We start from the raw sequence: 27,314 nt of genomic DNA, 5'->3' as shown, positions 1-27,314 counted from the left end.
CAACTCTCAGAACAGAAGAGATCATCTGTTCTAAAAAGCAATCACAACAGAGGTCAGTGAAAGTACACAGCAGACAGGGAAAGCTACAGCAAGATGATTTTATATCAATAACATGGAGAAGTTGTGGAATAAACAATGTATAAATTAAACTACTTTTAAACGATAACTTAACATTTGTCAAACTGTCTTTGTGTCCACTCATCTGATCTACTTCTTACAGGCAAATTGGCCTCTAACCACAAGACATGGCTCTGGATATTACTGTAGTCAGCAAACATGCTCAGATAACCATGTTTTATACAGAGGTCAATTTCTGTGATAGAACCAGGCAGCAATGGTTTTTTTTATTCTGCAAAAATATCAACCTTCCAAATGTTTACCTGTTCTGTGTTGAAAAAACACAAAACATTTCAGAGAAGGGAAATATCATTCCCCCCTCCCCCCCCCACACTGACTCACTAGAGCTGAGCTTTATACCAAAGCTACCCACATTGCAGCTGAGCACCCTAGCCACCAAGCACAGAACAGCCTCTTTTCTCCTTTCACTGGCATATCAAATGTTTTATCGCTTACACATAAAGCGGGTTCAACAGCAGAGAGTGACAAATTCCCCCACAGTGTAAGAGGTTTCTTGGGGATCTAGGTGACTGTCCAGCCTTCCAAGCTAAAATCCAGCTTTTTTATTATTATTTTGATGAATCAACATCTTCCAGTGAAAACCAGTTCAATAAAACTGCCTCTCCCAGACTCCAGCTCTAACTTTGGATTCTACCCCACCTTGCTACAGCTATTTCTCTAAGAAGTTGGCTGCGACTGGATATGTTAAATCATACACACATTATACTAGATTAAATATATTTTGCCAGCATCTACCCCAAGTCTACACAGGGAATAGAAACCAGCAAAAAGGAGATGATTTTGGGTTTTGACATAAAGGTTTGGAGAGTAACAGACTCCTAACCCACCCTTTAGATACAAAGTACCTGCAACAGAAATAAAACCAATGTAAAGGCCTAATTTATCTTAATGACAACTTACAGCAATATCATTCTAGCACAATAAAACCTGGATCAAACTGCAAGTATATTTAGCTCAACTTGTACCTAATTTAGTTCAACACTGAAGCATGTGTCCACGCACAGAACATTTCTACCGACCTCTATAAGATCATTTACGTTGTTACTACTGGGGTCTGGCTGAAATGGTGTGCTGAACCGAGAGCATAAATGCAAATACCACAAGTGGTATAGAGAAAGGCTTTGCAATACCAGAACAGCAGAGAGTGCATGTGAAACGGTATCGTTTGCCATGACTAACAAAAAATTGAGTATTTGAACAAGGCACCAAGGTGAGAGGAGGGCTAGGAGCTGTTACAGAGCAGGGTAACTAGTCCTATCTTCCAAGGGAACAAACCCAGTAGGCTGACAGCAGCTTAGCTGTTAAGTAGAGATTTTTTGCATTTCCACTAAAATATTTTCATTTAAGAAGCTGCAGGTTTTATCACAGCAACACTTTGAGAAAAGTATTCACTTTTGTTTGAAAAATGTAAAGTTTATTATTTATTTTATTTGATAGGCTGTATTAAAACACTCACTGATTCCCAAAGGCCTGCTTCAAAGTCCAAAAATTTAATGCATGTTCTTTTCCATTGACCTGCTCATAGTGTAGATAGTCTACACAAAGGACTAGTAAAGGAGAGTAAGAAAATTCACCTCCAACTATACATTTTTTAATACATTGTTACTTTTACATCTTCAATTTTGTCTTGAAATAACATCCAGAAGATTTTTATGAATACCTGCTGGTATTTTTCTGACACCTATCAAGACATCACATTCTAACAGTTACACAAAACACTACACTTTGTACAGCAAACTCTTTTAGATACACCCATTTTGGTAATACAAAGCAATAGTAAGACTTTGTAGGGATTGGTATGGAAATCTAGAAGTCTTTGTATTAAATTGCATACCGCTCAGAAAAGCGGTGTGCTCTGGGGTGGCACAGACATTCAATATTCTGAGAAATGCCAAAACCCAAACATCATATGTTATCCCTTTTCATCTAACAGAAAAAGGGACCAGATTTGTGACTCTACCCTGTAGTTTTAAGAGAAAGGTTTAGGTATGTAAGTATTAAAAGCATTCTTACTGATATCTCATTTAACTGATATTCTGAAGAACACATTTTCAGTCCAATATCTCTAGGCTAAGATAGGATTTTCTTTTTCTTGTTGATACTACTGTATCACACACCCATTGCAAATGAAAGAAAATTAATTTTACTTCCCTACTGGAAGAATCATTGGCTAAGACCATCTGAAGGATCAGGTAAGACTTTAACTTTCTACCTTTGCAATGGGACTTTGACTGTGACCTTTCCTAATAGGAATAGGCAGAAAGTCACTATGCTGGACTCCACACAAGAAAATAAACTTTATCTTGGATGTTTTCCATAGACTTTAACCATGTCTGGATTGCTTTTGTTAGAAGAGTTTCAATGATTGGAACACTACCGTATTATTACTGTACTATTTTAGTTGGAAAGTTTCCCTTTTCTGACTAAATAAGGGCTGTTCTTTCATTCTTCTGAAGAAAATAAATAGAAAAAACAGCATACAAAAGAGAGTACCTGCCCACCATTCTTTTTTAATTACTCTTCAATAAAGAGCATCCCAAAGCTGCCAAAATAAGAGATACTATGACAGTATCAAGTTAGTTACACATTGCATCTGCAAACTCTTGCCCCAGTGGAGCAACCTAGACGACTATTACAAGATTTATTCTTCCATGTATTCTGCTCCAAGTCCTGCCCCACAGAAAATTTAAATCAGAAGTCGTTGAGTAGACACCAAATCCACAAGTGTTGCCTCAAGAAACTTTTAAACCCACTATTAATTATTTGTATTCAATTTCCTCAACTTGAGAGAAAATGCTTAATGCTATGATGTTAAAGAGGCCTTCACAAGTCAAATCCCTATTTGCATTTACAGATTTTTTAAAACACACTGAGTTAAGCCACCAAGATAAATTACCTGGCCATACCACAGTAACAGTATTAACTAAGAAGGAGAAAGTTCACCATTAACACCACAAGTAAAATGAGAGTGTGATTATGCAAAAGAAGGACTGTTTCCAACAAGCAGGTCATACTTAACTAGCAGTAGGCATGGGGTCACCATGAGTCAAATCCAGAAAACTACATTCACCACATCAGGATGATATTTATTTTAAGTGTACTATGCAGAGAAACACAAGCCAAAACGCAACTTTAAAACAAAAAGCAGAAAAGCAAAGCTTTAAAGACAAGCATCAAAATATTGAAGGTAGCTTCTTAGCTCTTCCTCAAGGCTGAGCTGTAAATGGTTTAGTGAAACTGCCAGCAGAGTTCCTCAAGTGACCCCAAACCCACCCTGAGCCCCAGAATGGCCTGCTGCCTATCAGGAGGCCATGCACAATGTGCACCAAGTTAAGTAACAAGATCTCAGTCATCCAAACTCACAGCAGTGCAGTCCAAGAGAAGCAAGAACCACAAATCATCCCATCAAACTTCACAAACAGACCTTGGGTGAGCAGTTATTCATGCATTGAATCAGGCTTCTTGTGCCACATCAAAAACTTACATGCTTACTACTGGCTTTCTCTTTCTTTCTTTTTATTCCTGTACCTTAGTACAAAACTTGCCTCCTGACTCACGTTAGCTTCTCATCTGTAGTTGGGGCTGGATAATTCAACACGTTGTTCCTTTTTGATGTTAAATTCTCTCCCAACAGCTGGCACGTAATTACATTTAATGAAATCTCTACACTGAGGTCAATCTATTAATAGTTTCCAGGACTGAAATCCTTAAAATTGTCTTTCCGTGATCATTGCATAAAAAACCCCACAAAACAAACAAGCGACAATAACAAATCAAGTCTTTAAGCATATCGCCTTATCAGTTTAAATTACAAAGATCAGTGCAGAAGACATCCAGCCAAACAGTCTGTCACAAGCATTCACGAGTTAGCTATCATGCACAAACATCATTGACTTCCGTCACTTTTCTTTACATGCTTTTTCAGTCTGGGTCATAGTGCAGACATGCCTTGACCTTTTTAAAATTTGTGGTGAGGAGAGAAAGAACTTAAAGAGTCTATATTTTTAATAGAAAGCCTTACCAGAAAACATGATTTCTGGTCAAAACTGTATAAAATTTCACACATTTCTGACCCAACTAATAAATCTTTCCTCAACAATGGAAACTCAATTCGTATTTGGAAACCCAAACATTAATTTTCAGAAGTCATACAATCCAGGAGCAAATAATTCTTTCCTCCTTTAGTCAGGATTCTACTACTTAACAGAAAATCCTTAAATAAATGCACTGAAGTGCCACAAGAAGCAGCTTTAATATAATGCTGCAGATGTATATGGGCATGCATACAATTGCTCCTTCCCTCCGGTGGCTGGCTTGCACGTTGGAGGGGGAAAGGAGTGAGGGCTTGGTACTAAAATTAATAATATATGCTTGTAAAAGTTTCTTTTATAGCGTAAGGAGAAAGGTTGTACATATATGTAGTGTGTAGAACAATGCCTGTTTTCAGCATATGGCTTCAATCCAGCCTGTACTTTAGGGTGTTGTTGCTCATATCCACACTGCACGCATACTCAGACAGCAAAAACACAACTCACAAAGCTTCACCGACTGGCTGCAGCAACAGAGTTGTGAAGGGTTCTTTAGGGGCAATCTTTCATTTTTAAAAAGTTCTGTCTGGATTTCTAAAGGTATCAGGTCTCATTACACAGTACAGCAACTGTGGAATGTATTCTTTTTGATCTTGATAGCTCTTCTCCAGCAGAGGAGGTACCTTACTCCCAAGTAGTTATGGGACGTGCATAAGGTATTTCATGACCACTTACTTTTCAACTATGTATCCTGGTTCTTTAACACAGCACTGCAGATGGTCCCAAAAGCGTAATAGGTATCCTTTTGACTGAACAGAAAATTGGGGCTGAAAGCCTGTGCCTGACAGCTTAGTCTTGTGCAATATTAGAAATGGCCCTTGACTGAAGAAGTGAATACATCTTCCCAATTTGCAGAGAAAAATAACTACTGTAGTAATCAGTGGTAAACTATAAAGTAATCTCAACAGTTAGAGAACTCTAGTGATGTCTAACAGCTTCCAAGACAATCACCCCTTCCTGTGGTCAGCATGTTCAAAAAGTATTTACTGAGATTCATTAGGTACGTTTTTACAAGTAGGAAGTTTTCCCAATTCCATTTTTTCCCCACACCGTGTTCTAGTTAGAGTGAGACTGTCTAATACAGCTAAGGAGTTTTCTGCTAACTATTTAATGGTTTTATAACATGTCTGTTCATTATTAGAAAGACAGTCCCCTCTCCTCTCCCATGTGATTAAAGATGTAACAGCTCATGATTTTTATAGAGCCAGAATGAGAAGCAGAAGAGTAATCTAACCACAGGATCCTACGTGGCACTACTCTGAAATCACCACAGAAGACATTCCTTTCTACATATGTATATTCCCACAACCCCTTGGGAACTGTTTTAGTGACGTCCTTTCTGGCACTAAATATGTAATTCCTTCAATTAATATCAGTTTACTACGTTGGCCTCTGTGATCTTGCTGAAGAAAAACCATCTAGGCATTTTTATGTAGCATTTTAATAACTCTTGCAGATTGAACACAGCTTGTTAGTTGAATTTGTGTGCTTCCTTTTCATAAGAAATCACTTGATATGGGTTATATACATACAAAACATCAAATGCTAACCAATTTTTTTCTGCTTACTAGTAACTGGTGAAATGCAATGAAACAACTTCACTTTCACAATATATTATAAATTCATTTGGACTGTATTTTCTGTTCATAACTGAAAGCTGCCTAACATCTTTTTAAGAAATCCTCTCAAACTGAACTGAAATTGAGTTTATTCCTATTAAAAACAAAGACAAATATCTCCTTATCGAAACATTTCTTTCCTTATATTCCTATGTTTTCTTAGTTAAATAGGTTTTGCTTTGTAGGCATCTTTTAAAAACTAGTACAGTCTTCTGTGGTGGCACTATTCAGATCACATGTATTTTACCTAAGTACCACAGGTTAGTGACCGGGGGTAAGAACAGTTCTAATCTCATTTTGTGGATAATGCTCTGTGTTTAAAATATAATTGCTTCTTTCCATCATCAGTGAAGTCTCCCACCCTGTAAAACCAGAAAATAATGCAGGTTGCTGTGCCTCTCAATTCATCTGACAGCTATTAAAACAGTCCGCTGAGCACTGGTGCTTGTTAGTTTGCTGTCAGCATTGGCCTTCAAGACTTTCAGGTTCGCAAACACTCTATGGCGCACAGCAGAGGACAGGAAACAACAGATAAAATTTGAAATTAGAGAAGTTCTGACTGGATATAAGGGAAAACTTTTGCACCATAAGGACAGTCAAGAAGTGGAACACGTCTCCCAGAGAGCTCGTGCTGTTTCCATCACTGGAGGTTTAAGACCAGACAAGATAAAGCCTTGGGAACCTGACTGGATCTCATAGCAGCCCCTGCTCCGAGTAGGAGGTTGGACCTCCTGAGCTCCACTTGCAAGCTGAAGGGAACTGTATTTCTAAGGACATATACTTTTTAATTCAGGACCATACTATGATTTGCAAAATGCTCCCAAATAAAGCAGGGGAGAGCAGAATCAGCACATTAAACATCCTGGCTTTTCCATCCTTGTTTATGACCGATTCCAAAGCTCTAATTCTAGACACTTTCTTCTCAGCAATCAAGCATAAAAACAGAGTATACCACAGAAGTGAATAAAGCCTCTGTGCCTTTCCTGCAGTGCCGCTACTGACAAAGATGCTGCCTGAAGGTGGAAGCTCCAGAAGAGGATCTCAAAATCCCCTTAGCTGTTTACTTTCCAGCATCTCTGGAAAGAACACTACTCCTGTTTATCTCACCTCTTCTTATACACAGCTGACCTCCACATACTACCTATGCTACTTGATTGAGTTCCCTACAACTCTTCCTCTTTCCTTCATATTCTGGCCTGGCACTGGCACCGGCACCGCACGGCCTAGTGTCATTTTATATCCATTCAACTGAATCTGACCAGACTCATATGGACAGACTTTGTAGAGCAGATAAGGAATGTACATTTATAACAGAAAGGTAAAGAGTTTCTATATGAAACCCTTCTGTCTTAACTTCTGCAAAATGTCATATTTTCAGTGACCAAAAATGCAGGATTTATTTGCCCCATTCGAAAAGTGAACTGGGAGCACAGGCCCCAGTGCTGTCCTTTACTGCTGTTTAACTGATTTGCCTTCACAAGAAGGGAAGAGACCAATTCCAAAAGCAGAACACAATATCCCCAAACACCTGAAGTTGCCCAGAGAAAGTGAGTATTCTCCTCCCAACTAGACCAACCCCATTTTTTTGCTTCCTCCTTATGAAGTTCAACTAAGACAAGTGTAAGGTGCAAGGAAAACATAATCCGGGAGTGTGGCACAGGCTAGACTGTGCTTTTCCCAAGAAAGGTTGGACCAGATGATCCTTGAGGTGCCTTCCAACCTGGGATAATACGATTCTCTGATTAAAAAACCAACCAAAAAAAACCCCTAACAACAAAAGCACCTCAAGTCCTAGAAAACACCCTAAAAACTGCAAAATACTGCAAAAAGATATAGCATTTTACAACTTACAGGAACAAATATATCTCCAGAAATTGTTTACAGTGATGTCACAAGAATAACAGAAGCTAAACACTTTTTAAGTATGCTAAGGCTAAATGATTATCTGTTTTCCATGTCCAGATGGCTGCTTGTAGAGCCTACAGATATGAGAAAGGGGACAACGAAAGTGCTAAACTCATAAAATCTGAAAGTCCTAAAGGAAAACATTTTGAGAAAAGGAAGTCACTGTGATTTGTCGCTTCCTTTCTCAGCCAGCTTGCACAGGCTCGGAGAGCCTAACAGCCCATGACATGATCTGCTCAAGTCTGTGGACAGGTGTCCCCTAATCCCTCCACTTAATGCAAAATTCCAAGAAAAACAAGGGACAGAAGGAGAGAAGAAAGGAAAAGAAGCATGGGTTCCTACTAGGTTTTACAAAACATCCATCTCTCATACTCCCAGTAATCTGGTTTAAAAGTCATTTTTCTATGCAAGTTTTTAACCCCCAAATGTTACACCTGAAATTTCCTGAGAAAGTGATTCCAATCTGAAAAGCAGATGCTGTAAAAGAATCTCCCCCCTACCCACCCTCTGCCAAATCAGGGTACTACATGTCAAACCTGTAGACTTCAGGGATATGAACATGTTTTTACTACTTTTTAATTCCTCTAAAAAAACAAGGCAGTTTTGGAGAAATGAGAATGCAGATTTTAGCCTGTCTCAAACTTTTTAGTGCAATACCAATCACAAAGTCTGCCACATTCAGAGAAACCCATTCCAGATAAAATCCACCCATACACACCTGAAGAGACACATCTAAAATGATGATGGGATCTGTACCTGTGCAACAGAAAGCTGTGTCTGACCAGCAGAATCTTTCTACTTCTACCATCATTAAGACTATTTCAGATCAAGCTAACTAGCAATAAGAAAAAGACCATTTCATCTGGAATCTCAGGAAATTTCTTCTTGAATTTGAGAAGCAACAAAAAAGTTCCCTAGAGTCATTTTCACAAAGGTTTTTCTTTCCCTACTCCAAATAAAGCTAAGTTTGATCATCTGATCCAACTTTTACATAACGGTCCCAAATTAAAAGTGGTTAAAGCTCAACAACTGTTAAGCCTGACAGATGAAAAAAAGGGTAAACAGACAGAAAAACAACAAACGTTACAGTGACTTAAAGCATATTTACAGCTCTTCTTTATAACACTAGTTCTACTTCTGGGTTATAGATGTTACATACATGCACAAATCTTTAGTTAAGAGTAAAAATAACAATAGCTGTTCACAGGGATCTGATGGGACAACCAGTCATTTGTCCAAAAATGCTTTACTTGCTACAAATATGGAAAGATCCCGAGCAAGAGGGAGAAGAGTTCTTCCCCTTCTTTCTCACCTGTTCCAGTATTTCCATATTTGAAAACATTTTGCATAAATCATAATTTCATAGTTTCTCCTAAAGCTGTGGATTTTCTTCATCACTTCACTAAGCCATTTCACAAATGCAGAATAGATCAGTTGGTTACAATAACAACTACAGCTGCTCTGTTCCACTAGAGATTCATTCCATCAAAACCTGAGATGGCTAGTCAAATTAGTGTTTGACTTAAGACTCCTAAAAGTACAATGAGACAGAATTGTCTCAGATTTGTTAAGACATCTAAACATCAATAGGTGGCACTTAGTAAATTTACTCTTCCTTTCACACATTCTTAATTCCCAAGTTTTCAGAAGTATTCTGTCACTACTGGCTTGCCGAAACTCCTGTTAATTGACCTCCTCTTACTATGGCTTTGTGTGCAAAAAAAAATAATCACATGATGTGAAGAGGAGCCTGGACAAAGAAAAATCTCTGAAGCAGCTTGCAATTCTGTCACTCACTAAAAGAAAAAAAGTAACATCCCATCTTCAACCTCCTAATTCTGTAGAAACTTCAGGTAGCAGTAACTCCTAAAACAAATTGCACATCTAAAGTGCAATTGTAACTTGTGAAATGTCTCACTGACCTAGAAATACCATGACCTTTTGCTTCAAGAGATTCATATAAAGCTGCTGCACATCATGGCCATGATTCAGATTTGCTTCTTCCAAGGAAGAATTTCTCTGCCAAACTTTTGAAAGCTTTCTTTTTCAGAGTCAACCTGAAGGCTGACACTGTTCTAACAGGTTTTGGTTGGTGTGGTTTTTTTTTTTTTTGTAAATGGAAAAATATAGCATCAGAAGCAGCCAGGAGCCCAGATTCAGGTTACCACCTGCAGCCACGTCAGTACCTGCTGTGATCTCATTAGGTTTCACACATCTAGCACAGGCAGGCTGGCTCAGCTCCCGCATGGGACATTTCTGCTGAATTCTTCAGAAAGCAGCAAACCTGTGAGGCAGCCCAGTCTGACAGCTCTGAAGCAGTACACCACCTCACTGGTAGGGGCAGTGTGCTACCGCGTGCTACCAAAATTGTCACCAGAGACTAACCGCATCAACAGATTGCACTGATATAATGTTCTAACACGCTTCTTCATGTACATGCTAATTGCAGCCTCTTAGCACTTATTGAGGCAGTTAAAGTTTCAGACCCCAAACTTCAAATGCAAGTGTTCACCGGGTGTGTCTACATTAGCACATTAGTTCTGATCAGGTTTATATTTTTCAGTTAAACCCCCAAGTATCACCGTTTCTCACACTCCAGTTTATATTACAGAGCAGTCTCAGAACGAAATTCTTTTTCAATGAAACTAAGGATGCACTTCAAGGATGCTAGTGGTGTTCAATCCCCAGGAATGTACCAGACCTAGTCTGAAGTAAAACCTCCACCATACAGATAGTGTGGGCATTTGGTTATCAACACCATCCCTTTCTCTGAAGATCCATGCCTATTGTGCACTGGAGACACAGACTAAAAGCATATTTCAGCACCTGAGAAAAGGGGTCTTTACTACAGAGATCCCAAGCATCCACCACCACTAATAATGAACCCAGACACTTAATTTTCTTCATTACTGGCTCACATTTTCCTAGTGTAAGACTCAAGCTGGTTTTTGCATACCGGAATATCACAATAGAGACGGTGTGCACTTAAGAATATACTAGAGTAATCGCAAATGCTCATTCCTTAAAAAAAAAGATTTGAAATGGTAGCAGCAATCTTACCATTCTCACTAGCATCTGTCAGCCTCTAAACTTCAATTCATAAAAATGACAGCACTTTCTGTAGGAGCAACATAAGAGGTTTTAGTGTCTGTTCCTCTGTGGGAGAGTCCCTACATGCAGCCAGTCATGAGCAGACCTCTCAACTTTCAAAAATCTTGAGATCCTGACATATTGTTCATGTGACAGGAGTATCTTTGAAATGGTCATGCTAAAGGCATGTGTCCATTTATGTGATAACACCGTGTCCATTTATGTGATATTACCATGTCCTTGGGGGCTGCCCTGAGAATACACTTCCTAGCAAAGCTTGGGAGATGCAGAGCAATGCTGCAACATTGTCTTTGCTTCAGGATTAAGCCCAGACATACAAAGGAGGAGGCTGTCACTGACATCTGAAAGGCAAGTGCTGAGGTTGTTGAACATGCCCCTGAGCAACTTTCACACTCCAGCCCTGAAGCCTGAGCAGTGTGGGCAGTTGATAGTTTTCAGATTGCAATCAGCCTCTTTCTGAGAACTAATGGCACAGCCATGGGGAAAGAAAGGAAGAGTGTATGCAGTGCCTAGAGTTGGCTATAATGAACACCAGCTCCACTCACAATGTTTTATTTCTTCCATACACCGATTACTGCTGGTCTATTTATTATTCATGATTGTTTCATGTATCTTGAAATGAAAACTGCAAGAGATAAGTAGGCAGGCAGAGATGGAAAGACTGATTTATTATCTAATGTAGTACTCACAACCCTCTGTTCCCTTAAAGTGCTATTTCCAAATCAGGATTACTCATCTGTTGTACACAGGCACACCCCAAAATCTTGCCAGTGAGACCCCATCTCCTGTTCCCTTCTCTAGCAACGGAAAGAGCTGTCTCCGATAAGGCTACTCTACTGCAGCTAAGACTTCACAAAAAGCCAAACTTCATAAAAAAGGGGTTCTAAATGGGAATCCATGTTTTGTGCAAAGATGCAAATCTGTCATCAACAGAAAATCTCAAAATCAGCTTTTGGGAAAGTCCGTGGGCACTGGATTGTACTATTTAGTACAATTTATTGGTATAAATAGCCATTTATGAGGCTGAGACCTGAGATCGCAAATCCTGTTTAGCTACCGTGGCCAGGGAGCATGGAGAAAGTTATTTAATGCCAGTATTTAGCTTAGTTGAAGAGATATTTCTGAGGAGAGGAAGGTTCCTGCACTTTAGCCCCTACAGAAAAAAAGTCCATAGGAGCAGCTGCCTAAGGGTGACCAGAGAAAGTCTTGTGCCTCAGCTGTTACAGAAAGAGACTTGGATGTGGCACCTGGTTGCTTGGTATCTGCTCAGATAGTCAGTTTACAACTCACTCTCCTATGAGCTGAATTTGCTCAAGAATTCATTCATCTTTTTAAACATACAAACATCCTAAGGCAAGAAGTTTCACAGTTTAACCAGAAGTTTAGCAAAAGAATATCTACTCCTGTTTTCAAGTGGTCACTTATTTAAGATGCCAACCCCTTGTTCTTGTAATGAAAGAGACAGTGAACAACAAATCCCTATTCAGCATCTCCACAACATACATGATTTTTATAGGCCACTATCATGTTCCCCTTCTATCTTTTCTGTGTAAGGCTCAAATATCTGACATTCCACATACAGGATCCATTTCATGCCCTTGATCCTCCTCCTTGTTGCTCCCTCCACACATTTATGGTTGTGCTCTATCTTTCTGAGCCTGGGGGACAGCACAACTGCAGATGCCACGTACCTGGACCACTGAAAGCCACCTCAGTGCACACCATTCTGTACATAACATTTGGATTGTACTTATGTCATTTTACATTTGCCCATGTTGAATTTCATATGCCATTTTATTACCTAGTCATTCGACATCACATGTTCCTCCCACAATTAACCACTTGACCTTTGTCTTTTCTACCCAGGATAACTATCATCAGCACATGGTGTCACCTCAGTATTCACTTCCCTTCACAGGTCTTTTATGGCAGACGAGCAGCACAGCTTCTAGCACAAATCCCCATAGAGCAGCACAGCTTCTAGCACAAATCTCCATACATTGCCACCAGTGACCTCTTTCTACTCTAACTTATGACCATTATTACCTACCCTTATTTTCATCTCCACCAGCCTTGTGTGAAGGACCTAATTAACTATCTATCAGAAATCCCAGCACATTATAGCAATCTACCTTGTCTACGTGCTTGCTATCTCCCTCTAAAAAACTCTCAACATGTTCTTTTCCCTAAATATCATGTTCACCTGCTAATAGTTTCTATAGATTTTACTGTTACATACCAAGTTTACCAGCCACACCTTTCTGAAATCCTTATTTTGCTACAAATTCAATGATGTCTTCACATTTCACATCTTTCCATCAGCTACTATTGGAGTAGTCTTAAAGAAAACACAGTATCACAATGAGTAATTCAACTATTTAACCCTTTAGTCCTTCTAGAGTTCTTAGGTGAATGGTGTCTGGTCCTGGCAGTGCATAATGGTTCATGCTGTCAACATCTGCGATCTCTTCTACTGACATGGTATTGAGATAATCATCTGACACACTGCCAGGAAAGAAAGGTTCCAGCATAGAAATTTCTCCAAGCTCGCTTTACTTTGCAAAATATTTTTCCAGTTTTTCTGCTCTAGCCTCATCTTCTCTGACCATTCTTTGTATTCTCAGACCATTTATTAGCCTCACAGACTATTTCTTATATGAAGACTTGTTCCAGGAACAAGTTTCTCAAAACAGTATTTAAGAGAAAGACAGTACTCCCGAGGCAAGTAGTTCTAATGTCTTCAGAAGCCCTGAACTGACACTGGAAGAGCTGTGTTTTGTTGTTTATCTGAAGAGCAGGCCAGAAGCTCATTCTCAAAATGGTGGAAACAACCTGGCTCTTTTTACAGTGTATTTACTGGCAGCTCAAGGGTTGGGGTTTTTTGCCTGCTAGCGCATTGATTTAAACATGATAAAACCCAATCCAGAGAATTATAATAAAATAAAAAAGTCCAAAGAGAATCCGGTTTATCAGATCCTGTGACAGACCTCAAGTGCTCTCTCTACTAACTGAATGCACGGTCCCCATTTGTGAGTAATAATTTCATATTGTTTCAGGCTGCATTTGTGTGTCAAATTGTTTTTAAAGGTTGAGTTTGTTTTTCTTAAAGAGCTTGAATGCCAATTAGCATGCAGCATAAATATCGCTTTCAAATAGCATTATGAAATGCGAGCAGCATCAAGGAAACAGGAACTGCAGCTTTTGCCAGTTCCACAGCCTGAGTAACCTTAAACTCGACTTCACAAGAGATCCACCAGATTAATTCAGGTGATCTATTTTCTGATACAGAGTTAGGAATAACGCTCTTTTTTGAGCTCAGAGCTGTTTACTACTGCTGATATTTAATCCTCTGGTCTCCTGGGAAAGAAGAAAGAGCAAAGAGAAATGCATCGTCAGGCATCACCAGGACAGGTTTATTTCTCACGTGGGGAGAACTGGTGACAAGCCCAGCCTATAAAACAGCTGATGAAAGGAATAAAATTTGCCAGCAAGCAGGCACCATGATTGTGCTGCTGTGTAGCACTGCTGGCAGTGCAGGCTGCCCAGAAAGTCTCCTCCTTTTAAGGCAATCAATACTGTGACAGAACTAATAAATATATAAATACATGCTGTGTGATTAAACATGTAAATTTAAACTTTTATTTTCTAATTTGGCCATTTGATATGTTAACAAGAAATATATATTTCAGGGTTTGGTGGTGGTTTGGGATTCTTTTAGTCGATGTCATTGTTGGGGTGCAGATTGTTTTTTTTTTTTCCCCTTTGTTTTTGCTTTTTAATTCATAATATGAGGGGTCTTGTTAGTCTTTTCCCTGCTGCTTTTCCCAGCTTCATACCCTTTTCAAACCTGAAACAACTTCTGCATGTTTCCAGCTCTGGTAAAGTTAGAAACTGGCAAAGGTAAAAAAACAATAGCTTTGCCCTTCATGCCTTTCTAAAACATGCATATCAGTATTTTAAGTGGCGCTAATTTAAAAAAAAAAAAACCAAAACAAACACAACAAAATAAGATAAAAATTAAACAAATTCTGATATAAATTTTTGTTCAGTTATTTGATATAGAAAATATTTTTCTTGGTTTTGCTTTTCTTATTTTTCTTTTGGCCAGAAAGCTGTTTGTTCTAAGAGTTAACTGTGCACCCAGCTACGTGTTACCAGCAAAAGCAGCTCTGAAATACAAATACTGATTAGAAGTACTGATATTCTCCCGACTTCCTCTCCATTACTTTTCAGTCAGTATTACAATCACTATGCATTAATATTTAGAATACTGTGTTGTTGCCAAAATCAAGTATATGCTTCTACAGTTAATTTGTAATGCCAATATACAATGAAATATTAAACTTTAAAGTTATCTTTGAATGTGCTAGACACGTATTTATCTCTGAATATCTCAGATGTAATTAAGCTGAACTTATTTACACATGAGAAATCTAAGCAGAGCTGTGTGGGAGTCAGAACTCCCTTTAATGGGACAGCCTGTAATTGTAACATCTCTCTCTGTTCCACATTGGAATTATTCCATAAGTTCCTACAAAACAATTTTCAATCATGAAAATTGTTTTCAAGCAAGAAAACAGAATGCTAGAACTTTATCTTTTAAAACTGCTACAGACCACAAAATACACTTCAAAAAGAAACATCATGAAAGCCAACACAATCCCATGGAACATCTCTGTTTTGACAAAAAGACATTTTTGGAAAACAATCACTGGCACAGTGCCAGCCAGTTCTCACTACAAAAACTGATGTATACTTTGACCGTGATAATACCAGATATGGTTGTATTCCGAATACCTTTTTTTCTCTTAGGGCAATGTTGCCTCATGTAATACAGAGCAAGAGGAACAACAGCAAGAAGTTTAGTTCCTGGAGAGCGCAAGTGTATTTTCCAGTTTGGATTCTAAAAGGTGACAGGAAAGACTGGTAAAGTACAGAGGGAAAAAAATTAGCTGACAAACTAGGAAGATCTCTTCACCCTACAGAGCTTCTAGCTGCTCTACCAACATGGAACAGTGCATTTATTAATTGTTACTTTATAAGAATTCCTGCAGAACATGCTCTGGTAATAAAGATGCTGGGCGATTCTAAAAACAGTTGTTATTCAAAGCACTATGTCAGAAATTCTGAAAAGAAATAGGAGGAAAAGCCTTTAACAACATAATGGCCTGGTCACTGTATTTTTCTGACACCTTTGTAGGAAGGGCTACATGTTTTCTAATTATGGCCAAACATGACATTCAGCTCTGCAATAACGAGCCTATAAACGGCAGACTGGAAGGGACCTCCAGACATTCATAGAGGTACTGCTGGCTAACTGAGCTTCAGAGGGTAAGATGTCTCTACAAAGAGCTGTCTCTCCATAGTGAAAGAAAGGGACTCTGCAAAGCAGCCCTTCAAGCAAGTGTTCTGCTATATTTAATACAGATACGTAAAACTTAGCGCTAACAACTTTTTATTTTAGCAACCCCCTTGTTCAACTAAGCGTCAAGTTCACTATGAAGGAGAAACTTATGATGACAAGGGTCTCTGAATGCTTCTGAGCCATTAGAAGGATATGAAGTCACCTTTTTCACCGTCAGGGAAAACTTTCACTGGTAACTTTACCTTTCTACAACATCCTCTCCATTCCAGCAGGTTGAGCTGTCTCTCATCACCAGGTCTCCATCACACAGTCTTTCTGCTATAGAGGCATGAAAGGTTCGGGATCGCTTCATGTAATTGATGAACTCTCTGTAACGTAGGAAGAACACATTCAACAACAGAACAGTACACACTTCCGGTTTAAGCCCCCTGTCAACTTAACCCTCCACAAGATTACGAGTTTAGATCCCTTACGGTCATTCAAGCTGATTAATTTCCATTTATAGTGTATTTCTACTCCTATGGATCACCCAGTCTTACTTAGTCCAGTGTTAATACAATTACCTACAATGGGTGGCTTCACCAAATTACCTTAACACATCTCCCACAAAATTTGAAAAAAGTCTGCACCTGCTATCTCTGTATAAACAGCTTAAAAAATCATGAGAAAACATTATCATTAAAGGAGCAGGCTTCTCTGTTATTGGAAGTGAATATTTCTCCATTTCCTGCACGTGTGAGGTGCATTAAGAACACTGTCAACCACCTCCTGGGTGGAAAAGGCTTCCTAAAGCTAATATCCCATCCCAAAAACTGCAATATGCTATGAGTACCCCACACATGTAACAACATTACAGAAAGTCATCTCCTTGAGATGTGGCGGGGCCAATTCTTCCCCATCATCACTATCTGTGTTATATCTTTATTATAGAAAGAAATTTCTCTTTTACCATGTCTTGCATCTCACCTGTTAAGAGGAGGCTGTGCCTGCTGCTTTGGCAAATAACCAGAACTACTGCTCAGTACAACAGCTCATTTCTGACCATGTGTGTATGGAAAAACGCCTTGTGGGCAAACTGCTGCCTCTTTTATAATCTGATTATATCCATAATATATATATGGCTGAGGTAGCCATAAAAATAAACTGTTAACAAAACAAGTGTTAATTCAGCACACAACTGAGAGTATTTCAGAATGAGAAATTACCCTACCTCCACAGCTTTACAAGCTCCTGTTTGGTATCAGATGTTAAAGACATTGAGAACAAAATGCAGGACACAAAAACTGAGCTAGAGCTATCTGCTTGTCTGAGAAGTCCCCCAACAGCCCCATTGGGGAGGTCAAAGGACTCATTCTGGTTTATAATGTTTCTGCCTGGCAGGCTGTAAGGGGACAACACTGCATCAAAGAGGTGCCTAGGGATATGGCTGGATGGAGCTTGGCACAAACAGTCAGGATTTACTACTCTTTTGGGACCAACAGGTGCTTTAAACAATCTCAAAGTCCACTGCCAGGTATCTACCTGTACAAGGTTTAGGCAGTGGTCATTCCTCCCCACAGCTGCCTATGCTTTCTCAAAAGCGTAACGATCCCATTTATCTTGTGTGATGAAATCCTGCTCTAAATAAATTAGTCATCACACGGAACTAACTTACCCTAACAATGCAGGAAAGCTGTCATTTTAAGCAAAGAAAAAAAGCAGGAATTTGGGTGCTAATGACAAGGGAATCGGTATTTCTACCTCTTGACCACTAACTTACAAATATGAGCTCTAAGTATTTATACAGCATAGCTAGGCCCAGACAGAAATCCACCTACCTGACAGAACAGCCTAAGAGTATCAATTACAAAAGGTGACAAAGATGCTAAAGATTTTACGGGTTCTAAAATGGAGTTTTCTTTGAAGGAGGAAAAGAGCACCCTTTTAAGAGTTTAAAGCTTGTCTTACCTCACCCCAAGAGGCTTAAGCTCCTTTGCATTTTCAGCAGAGTGGGGCTCTGACATTTCAAAGTAGCATTTCAGCAAAGGCAGAATTCTGTGTCCAACTCTTGATCTCAACAAGTGAAAAGTTTTACTCTTCATCAATATAAAACTAAACACACTAGACAGAAAATTTACAGCTTCCCAGTGCCCTACAGTATAACAGCAGTAACCAAAAGTATGCCAATTCCTGGATTACAGCTGAAACAGCAGCTTACATTGGAGATGAGCTAAGTGTAGACCCAACAAAGTATGTCACCTTGTTTTCATTCTTACCGAGAGATTTTTTTCAAACTTCTTGATTTGTCATTCTTTGAAGCTTTCAGAGGCAGAGAACTGGAATAGCCCGGGGAGAATAAGCATCAATCGGGAGAGGTTGGGGAGTAGGGGAGAAGCAGGAATTCAGGCAAATGAGGAAAAGAAATGAGAAACAAAAGAGAAAAGTAAAAATTATTTGAAAGAAAGCTCATCAAGCACATGCATAGGATAATATAAGAAAACAAATAAGGAGGAAAATTGTCATGAGATTTTTCCAAAGTATAGATGCAATTAAAAATGTCAATACAATACTGAAAAAAAAAATACAACTGGGATTGTTTCTCACAATAATTTTCAAATAAGACCACAATTACAAATGCAGCACAGAGCAAAAAGCTGAAAATAAATTCAGTGGTACTTAAATTAACTATAACTGATACCAAATGGAAGAACTGTAAATATATGAGGCTATACAAGAAAACAATGGCAAACAGTTTAGAACGAGCACCATGGGAAGGGGGATACAAATGAGTAGCATTTATTTTCTGGTACTACAAGCAATTTGCTGTCTGTTAATAAATAATGTGAATACAGATATTTTTTGCTGTTCAGTTCTGGTCAGACTGCACCACTAAAAAACCAACCAACTTTGCAAAACAGGAGAGACAGGCTCTAAGGTGATATTGGAGGCAAAACTGTGGAAATAACTCTGGGAGTTAATTTCATGCAAATACATTTTGTGGCACTGATTTCCCGAGGTCCCATAATTAACATTAGATACTGTATTTAACATTAACATCATGATGCAATTTTCCACTTACATGATTTGATATCACATTCTGCTATTTCTTATACCCTTACTCTCATGCATAAAGTTAATGGCAGCAGCTGGAGAAATGCATGCCTGGAAACAGGTTCCACGACATTTGCCAATCCAGTTAACTCTTAAAGGAGAGAGTAAGCACCACCTTCAGCAGCTTTGAGGACACCCAGACAATGGAAGCTTTGCCATCGTACTGTCTGGGAGCTAATGGCAGGGGTGGCCACAGGGGAGGATGGAGCTGCACTGATCATCAGGTGAGTGTCACCTGTCATCACTAAAGCAGTGACTGCAACACAGCCAGTCAAAAAAAGGAAACGAGAACTTCTAACAGGGAAAATCTGGACCTGCTGGAACTTCTGCCTTAGCCAGTCAGAAAAGTTATATTTGTTTCTACAGTAAGTTAATTTGCATCTGGCATTAATAATCTGTTTTGTACTAGCAGTTTAGTATTCAAATTTTAATAATATTATGTGATGCCTGACCCAATAGATAGCTAATTTTAAATAAAATCAATGCCATTGACTTCAAACATTCCCCCCAAAACCCTCAAAATTGTTATTTTAAGATGTATAATAGATCTCTAAGTCCACAGTTTAACAAAGAAATCCCAACAAAATATAATTTCAAAGCCTGCCTCCTCCAATTAGGGACTAGTATCACATTATAGTTCTTTGTTAAATATAACCTTTTTATATACAGATCTGTAACCAGTCTGTGTTTAGTGGTTTGAAATATTACATGCAACAGACATGCTAAGAGGCAGGTATTCAACTTTGCTAGGAGTCTGGACCTCAACCAGAATAGTACTTTGTGCTGAACTCAGCAATAACATTCCAATTTACTGATTGAGATTTTGTACATGCCATGTACATTCCCTGTACCATCATATGGTTTCAATTTTCTTGTCATCTCTACTACATGTTATAGCAACTTCCACATTAAAAAATGACTACAGCAGCAATCCTGCCAGTTTCAGTTAATCCCTGAATACGACTGTGTAATGCAAAAAAAAAAAAAAAAAAAAAAGTAAATCAAACCTATACTTTTCACATTAATCAGAAGAAAAGTTCAAGTTTCAGCCTCTTACACTATTTCCCTGACAGTGTTGCATAACAAAAAATATGCAGGAATGGAACACAGGGAAAAATAAAGAAAGATGGGAAATCTTCCAGGAACCCATGAGAGTAAGAGGAGCAGAAAATGGTTCAACTACCACAAAAGAGGATCCAGTTGCTACATGAATTCAGAGACCATGCAGGACCACGCTGTGCAGAACAGCGGAGGGTGAGAAGGACTGCCTCCAGCCAGACTCAAAAAACATACACCCAGAAGAAAGACGTCAGACAAAGAGACACCATTTTAACAGTCCCACTTTTCAACTGCATGAGCAGCCTTGGCTTTACTGAACAGCTGAAACCAGAGGTTCTCAAATTCTTTAGAAAAGGAGCTTGACTTTGTAACTGGCCTTGCAAAGATGTAATACCTTTGAAGCAAGCATACATGTGTAGGTATAAGCTGTTTGGCACTAGGTTTTTAAGGGCATTTCTGAGCAGGTACTACAGAAGAGATGAGCGGTCACTTTATTGTGGCTTCTCCTACAGATGCACTAACTAGACTGTTCTTCTCTTTGAGATTGGGAATATTCTGACATATTAAGGGAATGAGGCACAGCTTTTCTGTTTACTTGGGGAGGGCTGGCTCAGTCATTCTTTTTTTCTTTCCTTATTCCAAAAGGCAGGAGTCATGTTCCATACTCCCCTTGAATTAAGGATAATTTGGAAGGATGGCTGCTACGCAGACCAACAGACTCAATCGGGCTGATTCCCTGTGTGACCTTGTACCTAAACTGACAGGCAGCTGATGTTATTGCTCTACATTTTTTAAATCACCAGAAGGAATGGCACCAAAAAGATTAGAATCATAGAATGGTTTAGGTTGGAAAGGACCTTGAAGATCATCGAGTTCCAACCCCCCTACCATAGACAGGGACACCTCCCACTAGACCAGGTTGCTCAAAGCCCCACCCGGCCTGGCCTTGAGCACCTCCAAGGATTGGCCTCCACAGCTTCTCTGGGCAACCTGTTCCAGTGCCTTTCCACCCTCAAAGTGAAAAAAATCTTCCTAATGTTTAATCTAAACATGCCCTCTTCCAGTTTAAAGCCATTCCCCCTTGTCCTATCACTACATGCCCTAGTAAAAAGTCCTTCCCCAGCTCTCCTGTAGGCCCCCTTTAGGGACTGGAAGGCCACAATAAGATCTCCCTGGAGCCTTCTCTTCTCCAGGCTGAACAGCCCCAACTCTTTCAGCCTCTCCTCATAGGGGAGGTGCTCCAGCCCTCAGGTCATCCTCATGGCCCTTCTCTGGACACACTCCAGCAGGTCCACGTCCTTCTTATGCTGGGGACTCCGGAGCTGGATGCAGTACTCCAGGTGGGGTCTCATAAGAGTGGAGTAGAGAGGCAGAATCGCCTCCCTTGACCTGCTGGCCACACTTCCGATGCAGCCCAGGATACTGCTGGCCTTCTGGGCTGTGATCGCACATTGCTGGCTCATGTTGAGCTTCTTGTCAATCAGCACCCCCAGGTCCTTCTCCTCAGGGTTGACCTCCAGCCATTCCCTGCCAAGCTTGTATTTGTGCTTGGAATTGCCCCGACCCAGATGTAGGACTTGGCCTTGTTGAACTTCATGAGGTTGGCTTGGGCCCACCTCTCCAGCCTGTCCAGGTCCCTTTGGATGGCATCCCTCCCCTCCAGTGATTCACATAATTACTCTCATAATCTAGATCCCCTGTAGCAGTTATCTGTCACTCTAAGTGCATTTTACACAACCCACTGCAGGAATGATTTCACCCATCCATTATAAAATTTTATTACCTAAAATTGCTTTTTATTGATATCATATGTGATTAAATGGTAGATGATGAACAACATAGTGATGTAGCCAATCACTGTGTATTTCACTCTATTTACTATTTCACAATTGTTTCCAAGAAGCAAAGTACAAGCTTCATGCCATGTGTTTTATAGGATGTTGTGGAAAATTTAAAAATATTCTCCATTTCTTACTAATTATGGCATGGCTCCATCATTCATTTTTGGTGCATAGGCTTTCCACAATACCTATCAACACTATTTCAGTAATGTTTTATGCTAATTATGTAAGGATGGCCTCAGTTTAGACTTTTTTTGATAAATTCTCAGTGCGCAGACGAATTTTGGAAGACTGTCTAATTTAGAGTATATTAGTTTTAGTATGTTTATCCAAATAACTCCAGATGGTTGGGAAGGGGCAGGAGCAGATCCTCAGGTGAGAAAGAACTGCTGTCATGCCATTAAAGACACCAATTTGCACCTGTTTAAGAGGTTACTTGTTAATAGGTTGGAAATTCTGCATTTTCGGTTGCTAGTGTGTAAGTCCCAGTGAAGTTAATGAGTTATACAGAAGATGGCCTAGGGCTCTGTGTTTTTAAAAGCATATTTCATTAATTGTACTACAACTGTTCTTTGTATTATTACTGCTGAAATTATTAATTTAATTTCCTTAATGCTATTTTCTCTGATTTGCATGGTAAAAATTGATTAGCTCCAAGCATGAGCACAGACTGTTGTGTCTTGGTTTTAAATTACAAAAGGGATAAAAATATTGCTATCAAAAAACTAGGCTTGCTGCTATTACTCTTATCTTTTAAAACAGTGTTGGTTTCATTCATGCAAGGTTAGATAAGAACTAAATTAGAAATGGATAAAAATCTCATCTTCACAACTCAAACTCCAGAATCCAGGCTATGGAAATTTTAATATTGCTGTCTGTCATCCACCTGTCCAACTTAGAGATACACATGGACTCGCTGGGCACATTAGACACTGTTCTCAGATAGAGGCGTAAGCCCAGCACGATTCCACTCAATTCGCTGAAGTTGGTCCAGATTAATACTGGTGCCACAGAGAACAACACGTTAGCCAGAAATATGTCATTGTGATTACATGGTCAGTTAGCCCTGACATCTACTCATGTATCATGAGTGGGATCGCAAAGACTGCCCCACTTAGAATTTAGAGAAAACCAATCTAGGAACTACACGAGGGAAAGTGAAAGGAAAAATTAGGAGATCTGGGAGCAGGAATACTCGTGCCAGGGCCAGTGGCAGCAATTCAGCTGTCTAGTGTCTCAACTGGCATGCAGCTGAAGAACAGAAGCCAAGATGGACACAACAAGCCTAAACATAAATGCTTCTGCTCTTGCTCTGTTAGGTAACAAATCAAGGAGATTGCAAGGGATTTTAGTAACTCCTGCCCAGCCCTGTGAAATGACTCACTTTGTGTGAGGGCAATGAATCTTTCCTTTTCACCCTTTCCCCCTTCCCACCTCTGCCCCTGGATAAGCTCAAGTCCGTAACAACTTCAGCAGTCGTATTTTAAGTAATTTAGACTCAACCGTGGAAATTACTCAGACTTTGTTGAGGGAAGCCTTCATTATTTTCATTGAAAAGTTTCTGGAAATAATGAACACCTTGGCACTAAGTAATGACATCAAGTCTGGCCTGTAAAAAGCTTCTCTTAGAGAGACCTGCAATGTAATACCACAAACACATCTGTCTAACTATCAGTTACGGCCATGGCTGGAGAGCACACCGAGTGACAGAACCGTGGCTCTAGCTTAAACACTATGGTGCAAGGAACCTTTTACATAAATTGTGAGGCAGTTTATTTCAAAGCAACTGTTGCTTAGGGTTACCTTCTTTTATTGTTCAGACTAGCGTGAGCCATCATGAATGTCTGGGTTTCAGTCACTTCCTTCACTGGTACTATATTGTCTGATGACAGGTTCCCTTCTTGTTGTTTGGGCTGTCCACACACTTTATCAACCTGTATAAAAGGAAGGGAAAGGAAAACTGGGTTTGAATGAAGAAACTGATTTACAATTGTCCAAAGGTCAGTTTGTTCCTTGTGGTCAGCGTTTACTGCAAGAGAAGGTATCCAGGCAAGAGAAAGAAAGGATTCTTCTTTCCAGGACCTGGAAACTAGTTCCCTGCATAAGAATGACCAAATTAAGAGGCCGTGCAAAGAGTTCTGCTACCAGAAAGCCAACAGTCATGTATTTATCACTGGATCACAAATTAATAGGGGTTGGAAAGGACCTCTGGAGATCATCTAGTCCAACCCCCCTGCCAGAGCAGGGTCACCTACAGCAGGTTGCACAGGATGGCGTCCAGGCGGGTTTTGAGTATCTCAACAGTCAGAGACTCCACCACCTCCCTGGATAGCCTGTTCTGGTGCTCTGCCACCCTTAAAGGAAAGAAGTTCCTCCTCTTGTTTAGATGGAACTCCCTATGTTCAGGTTTGTGCCTGTTACCTCTTGTCCTATCACTGGGCACCACTGAGAAAAGGCTGGTCTCATCCTCCTGGCACCCTCCCTTTAAGTATTTAAAAGCATTGATAAGATCCCCCCTCAGTCTTCTCTTCTCCAGGCTAAACAGACCCAATTCCCTCAGCCTTTCCTCATAAGGAAGATGCTCCAGTCCCCTAATCATCTTCGTAGCCCTTTCCTGGACCCTCTCCAGCAGTTCCCTGTCCTTCTTGAACCGGGGAGCCCAGAACTGGACACAGTACTCCAGATGCGGCCTCACCATGGCAGAGCAGAAGGGGAGGATAACCTCCCTCGACCTGCTGGCCACACTCTTCTTGATGCACCCCAGGATGCCATTCGCCTTCTTGGCCACAAGGGCACATTGCTGGCTCACGGCTATCCTGTCATCCACAGGACTCCCGGGTCCCCTTCCACAGAGCTGCTCTCCAGGAGGTCAGCCCCTAACCTGTACCGATGCATGGGGTTATTCCTCCCCAGGTGCAGTACCCTACACTTGCCCTTGTTGAATTTCATAAGGTTTCTCTCTGCCCACCTCTCCAGCCTTTCCAGGTCACGCTGAATAGCAACACAGCCTTCTGGTGTGTCAGCCACCCCTCCCAGTTTTGTGTCTTCAGCAAATTTGCTGATGGTACACTTTATCCCTTCATCCAGGTCACTGATGAATATATTGAACAGGACTGGACAGTAATAATTAAGCCTTCTAGCCTTTAACTAGACAATGTTCCCTTGAAACAAGGAAATGAGCAAAAGAAGTCAGCGTCAACAAATCACTGTCAATAAAGTCTTTTCTTGGACAAAAGAGAATTTCCAGCCCTGGGAATCATTAGTGCCTTGGATCCTAGGTTCAGGACACTAACATTGCTCAGCTGCTTGCCCTTGTTGCCCTTCCTGAAGCGTCTCATAGGGGTTTTAATACAAGACCAGGAGAAAGCAAGCTTGTGTTTATCCTTTGTGCACTGTGGATCTGACACTGCTCCAGCATCCCGCCACATTTATTTGCAGTAACGGCTTTAAGTGACAATAGTAAGACAAAACTTTCTAATCCACAAATAAGTAATCTGTAATGTTTCCACCTACAATTAAATCCTCAAGCAAACACGAAAAGAAGACAAAGGAAATCCTACTGTGGACATGGTACTACCAGAGACGTTAATCACACAGAATCCATCATCCTGCACAGCACTGAATTTGGCATCCCTTCCTCAGTTTTCCATTATAACCAGGGTGAGATGGATTCTTGCCGGTCTGTGCATTTTACAGCATCTTTAAAACCCCTACTGAGTCACAACTGGCTATCTGCTGAATATTTCAGACCACAGATGACTTCAAATAATTTTCTCTGCCCCTTTACACCAATATGTTGTATATGTCAGTGCAAGTACAGGACAATTTTCTCTACCTGAGCCCATTTCCTCCAGAAAAATTACTGCTAGGTAAAGCTAAGATATTTTCCTCTGAAAAGCCAGGTCAATCAAACATGAAAAGTCAGAAGCTGCATAGGCATGACACATATCAACTTTAGTTATATGAATTACAGCTTGGTTCACTATAATATGCTGTGAGGAACCTAAAACTGTAGCAATTGAATACAAACATACTGAATTAATCCTGACATACCTCCAGCAGTCAGAGCGGGAGCCAGCTGCCTCACTCAACACTATGCACTGTGTATATTGTTCTGTTTTCACCAGGGACTAGCACAGCATTACTTCAAAACACAACTTTGTGAAATAAAATACTCTAGTTCAGTCCCTTCTAAGCTTCTGAAAACAACAAAAAAAAAAAAAACCAAACCAAAAACCTCTATGCAAATGAAAATATAAACCAAAAAGGCCTTTTGAGCCCTTTGGAGCCAGCCAGAGGGTGTAACACAGCTAGACCACATTCCTACACAGGATGGTCGCTCCTGTGCCCCAGGTTTCCCAGGTCTCCTACAGCACGCAGACCCAAATTCCCAGCATAAGTTTCTGCAAAGTCCATCTTAGATTACCTCATATCACAAAAGTTCACGTCTTCAAATTACATACACCTCAAATATAGTCATTAGGGATTTAAGACATTTTTAACTAACTAACACCAGAGTGGTTTGGAAAAGTAATGTAGTTGTCATATGCATAAGCAATGAAGAACTCCAAGATTTTTGTTTTCCTGTGAGAAGTTTCAAAGAGATTTTTCAAAGAGATTTAGAGTCATCATTTTTGTTGTGAACCAATAGTTTAAGCATCCAAATGAAAACACTCACTTCGTTTTGATTTGTATTTTTGATACCACAGAAATAAAATTACTCTTTAAATTCCAAAAGTTTCAGTATTTTCTATGCCAAAGCTTAACCTTGAGGTTTTCTTTTTAACCAGTAATACCAGTTTCCTGCATAGCAAACGAAACCACAGTATTTTAAGGAAAAAATATTTCTCACTGGAAAATTTTAACCAGTTCTACTCCATTAAAAAGAAAGTTAAATTAAATTAAGAATTTGTGTAATTAAAGGGCAAATCACATTCACACTTTTTTGTCTTGTGGTCCTTTTGGTGCCTTTCTTCTCATTAATATGCTAAGAAACACTGGCAATGCTCCATAACTTATACTATTGCACCTACATTTTAACTTGAAGTGAGATTAACAAGATGGAATATACAAGAATTATACATTATTTGTACTAACA

At 39.8% G+C, this 27,314-nt stretch overlaps 1 protein-coding gene across 1 annotated transcript in view; it reads right to left on the bottom strand.

Moving 5' to 3' along the window:
* LOC309675052 (glypican-5-like) overlaps positions 1 to 27,314 on the bottom strand; it is a gene marked incomplete at its 5' end in the record, with an annotated part of 391,179 nt that overhangs the window by 232,221 nt on the left and 131,644 nt on the right. The window contains 3 exons of the mRNA XM_082487256.1: positions 16,469 to 16,594; positions 18,482 to 18,541; positions 24,020 to 24,150. Coding sequence (XP_082343382.1) covers positions 16,469 to 16,594; positions 18,482 to 18,541; positions 24,020 to 24,150 — 317 coding nt within the window. The remainder of the gene's footprint in view (positions 1 to 16,468; positions 16,595 to 18,481; positions 18,542 to 24,019; positions 24,151 to 27,314) is intronic.

This window comes from Vanellus vanellus, assembly GCF_965231255.1.
Source record: "Vanellus vanellus genome assembly, chromosome: 8".
Lineage (NCBI taxonomy): Eukaryota > Metazoa > Chordata > Aves > Charadriiformes > Charadriidae > Vanellus > Vanellus vanellus.
Note: the sequence above shows the minus strand (reverse complement) of the source record. Positions and strands in the feature narration are given on the sequence as shown.